General features: G+C 52.3%; 1 protein-coding gene across 1 annotated transcript in view; it reads left to right on the top strand.

Moving 5' to 3' along the window:
• Positions 1-3,609, top strand: part of NOTCH3 (notch 3) — a gene marked incomplete at its 5' end in the record, with an annotated part of 40,652 nt that extends 37,043 nt beyond the window's left edge. Inside the window, 2 exons of the mRNA XM_006898342.1 lie at positions 1,264-1,361; positions 2,557-3,609. Coding sequence (XP_006898404.1) covers positions 1,264-1,361; positions 2,557-3,609 — 1,151 coding nt within the window. The remainder of the gene's footprint in view (positions 1-1,263; positions 1,362-2,556) is intronic.
• Between the last annotated feature and the right edge of the window lie 316 nt (positions 3,610-3,925).

Below are 3,925 nucleotides of genomic sequence, written 5' to 3' on the forward strand. Positions count from 1 at the left end.
CACATGTACAGTCTGCCGTGTGCTGGGTGTCAGGTCTGCATGTGTGTTCACATGTACAGTCTGCCGTGTGCTGGGTGTCAGGTCTGCAGGTGTGCATGTATACACAGTTATCCTCCCTCGGCCTCACTCCATGTTTAGACTCATTTCACAGCTATGCACAATATCCTATGGACAGAATCATCCACGGGTGTGCACATGTGTATATGTATTTTAAACATTTTTTTATTATTATTAATTTTAATGAAAGTTTACAGAGACTTTGGATTTCCAGTTATTCATTGTTGCACTTTTCTGCTTGCCCACCCTTCTCCCCTCAATTTACTCTTCTCCTTGAGAAGTACAAGAGAAATTCTTTCATTGTTATACAATCCCTTCCCCCAAGTTCACTCCACTATGTAGCCTTCGTTCTGGACTCCTGTCGTGACAATAATACCTAATCACATATCCCTTTTAAACAGTTTTTCTCCCTCATCTGTTTCAATGCAGTATACATTATTTATCCCATTTTTCTCAGTCTCCCCCAACCCTGATGTCAGTCCCATTTTACAACAGTGTCACTATGCCGTATTTGTCCTTTTGTGACTGAGATATTTCACTCAGCAAAATGTGCTCCAGAGTCACCCATTTTTAATAATATTGCATGAGTTCCTTGTTTTTCAATGCAGCATAGTATTCCATTGTGTGAATATACCAGAGCTTCTCTATCCATTCGTTTGTTGATGGGCACTTGGGTTGCTTCCATCTCTTTGCTATTGTGAATAAGGTAGCAATAAACATGGGTATGCATATATCTGCTTGGGTGGCAGCTCAGGTTTTTTTAGGCTATGTTCCTAGTGTTGAAATTGCTGGGTCAAGTGGTATTTCTATTTGCAACTTTCTGAGAAAGCGCCATATAGCCTTCAATAGTGGTTTGTACCATTTTGCACTCCCACTATCAGTGAATAAGTGTTCCAGTTTCTCCACAACCTTGCCAGCATTTGCTGTTTGCTGTTCTGTTAAATTTTGCTATTCTGACTGGGGTGAGATGCTGTCTCATAGTTGTTTTGGCACATGTGTATATCACATGTACAGAGGAGCTGCAGTGTGCAAGGTGCGACTGGATGTACAGTCACTATATAAATGCCCAGACACAAGTGTTTGGTTCCTACTGATTCCTCTGCCCCCAGCCTCCTCTACACCACATTCTGAGTGTTTCCTGCATCCTGCCATGGGGGCAGGGACATGAGCCGGGGCCTGACCCTGTCCTCTCCTCTCTCCCTCCAGGGAAATCAGCCTTACACTGGGCTGCTGCCGTCAACAATGTGGAGGCCACCTTGGCCCTGCTCAAAAATGGAGCCAACAAGGACATGCAGGACAGCAAGGTGAGCGGGCACCGCAGCCCATCTGAGGGCCAGCACCTGCACAGCCCCCTCAGGTGACGGAAGTCAGGAGCTGGTGGGTCACAGGGGCCTCCACTTGCCTAAGGCAACCTTCCAGAATGGGGGTTAGGGCCAAGAAAGGATGACCAGGGAGCAGGGGAGGGTCTGTGGTCTTCGCTGTGTGATGTTGGGCAATTCACCGACTTCTTGGAATCTCAGTTTCTTGCCAGTGAAGCAGGGAAGCAATGGTGCCCACCTCGTGGCACCTTGAGAGGACTTGGCGAGCTAAGTTTTTGTGGAGTATGTTAGTAGATCTTTGATGAAAGGTACCTGCTGTGAACATGGAGGGTCCCTGAGCAGCACAGGTTTTGCTCTGTTGCTAACCCAACTGCACGAGGAAGAAAGGCCTGGTGACTGGCTTCCATGGGGTCACCGTGATTTGGAGTTAATGGCAGCGGGGTTTTTTTTTTAATTTTTTTTTATTTTTCGGATCATGGCATCAATGAACCATCATGAGTCAGAAATAATTTGATGGTACTGGTTTACCAGCTATGATCATGGTTTCAAATCCCTTCCAAGGTGGTTTCAATCTTCATCTTACAGATGGGAAGAGTGAAGCTCAGAGGGGTCGGGGTTTGAGCCTACCCTTTATTTAAGATTTCCATCTTTTGTTCATCATGGAATTTTAAAAAAATGAATCTTAAAAAAGATTGCATTAAGATATTATTTATTTAGATGGCTGAGGTTTTTGGTGGCCCCTTGAATTCAGTGGTTCCTAGTTGTGCACATGGGCGATGTTGGTTGGTGGGTCGAATCCATCCAGCAATGTACTGGAAGGAAGTTCTGCTCTACGGTCAAATCAAAGTCTATTGAGCAGTTCCTCTGTGAAACACACGAGGTCGCTGTGAGTTGGAATTGACTTAGTAGCAGTGTATGGGCTTGTCCTTTTTCGATTTAAAGCCCGTGGTGAGTGTCTTGTGTGCTTCGTCCCAACCCAGGCCCTAGAATTCCATAGATGTTGTGTCAAGGAATGACCTTGCCAGGTTCTCCCAGGATTTGAACCGTGATCTGTCAGGCTCAAGAGCATGAACCTTTGGCTCTTAGGCCTGATCAGAAGTGAAGACTTGACTAAAGGCGTTGGATGTTAGTTAGACTTTGACCCTCATGGCCCTGATGCCTGTGAGTTCTGGTCCCCCAGGAGGAGACACCCCTGTTCCTGGCTGCCCGTGAAGGCAGCTTTGAGGCTGCCAAGCTGCTGCTGGACCACTTTGCCAACCGTGAGATCACCGACCACCTGGACCGGCTGCCGCGAGACGTGGCCCAGGAGCGGCTGCACCAGGACATCGTGCGGTTGCTGGACCAGCCCAGCGGGCCTCGCAGCCCTCCTGGCCCCCATGGCCTGGGCCCCCTGCTATGCCCACCTGGGGCCTTCCTCCCAGGCCTCAAGGCAGCACCTTCAGGGGGCAAGAAGAGCCGGAGACCCCCTGGGAAGGCAGGGCTGGGGCCTCAAGGGGCTCGGGGCCGGGGCAAGAAGCTGACACTGGCTTGCCCCGGGCCACTGGCAGATAGCTCTGTTACCCTTTCGCCCGTGGACTCGCTGGACTCCCCTCGGCCCTTTGGGGGACCCCCTGCTTCCCCTGGGGGTTTCCCCCTTGAGGGGCCCTATGCAGCTGCCACTGCCACAGCGGTCTCTCTGGCACAGCTTGGGGGTGCTGGGCGGGTGGGTCTAGGGCGCCAGCCACAGGGGGGCTGTGTGCTCAGCCTGGGTCTGCTGAACCCTGTGGCAGTACCCCTTGACTGGGCCCGCCTTCCTCCACCAGCCCCTCCAGGCCCCTCCTTCCTGCTGCCCTTGGCCCCAGGTCCCCAGCTGCTGAACCCTGGGACCCCCGTTTCCCCCCAGGAGCGGCCCCCACCGTACCTTGCTGTTCCAGCACATGGAGAGGAATATGTGGCAGCTGGATCCCACAGCAGCCCCCATAAGGCCCACTTCCTGCGGGTCCCCAGCGAGCACCCTTACCTGACCCCCTCCCCTGAGTCCCCGGAGCACTGGGCCAGTCCATCGCCCCCTGCCCTCTCCGACTGGTCCGACTCCACGCCCAGCCCAGCCACGGCCGCTGGGGCCACAGCTGCAGCGACACTGCCTGCCCAGACTCTCCCCTTGACTGTCCCTGGGCCCCTCACTCAGACTCAGACCCAGACCCAGCTGGCACCCCACCCAGAGGTCCCCCCCAAGAGGCAGGTGCTGGCCTGAGACCCTCCTTAGTGCCTGGATCTCAGGGGGCTGAGAGACACCTTATCCTGACCTCTCATTTCTATTTCATTCTTATCATTCTCTTCTCTTCTCTATCAGCCCCCTTGCACCTACCTTGCTGGTGACCGGGACAGGCCCCCAGCCCAGGGCTTCCGTCTTCCTTATTTATAATGGGTGGGGGCTGACTGCTCTGTCCTCCCAGGCCTGGAGCAAGTGTGGGAGCTGCTCCTGTCTCTTCCTTTCTCCCTCCTGCCTCCTGCCTCTGGTCTCTCATGAGTGGATTATTATGTCTTTCCTTTTTATTTTTTTTTTTTTT

The sequence above is a fragment of the Elephantulus edwardii genome, unplaced genomic scaffold (assembly GCF_000299155.1).
Source record: "Elephantulus edwardii isolate Elephantulus edwardi_28Jun2011 unplaced genomic scaffold, EleEdw1.0 scaffold00226, whole genome shotgun sequence".
Lineage (NCBI taxonomy): Eukaryota > Metazoa > Chordata > Mammalia > Macroscelidea > Macroscelididae > Elephantulus > Elephantulus edwardii.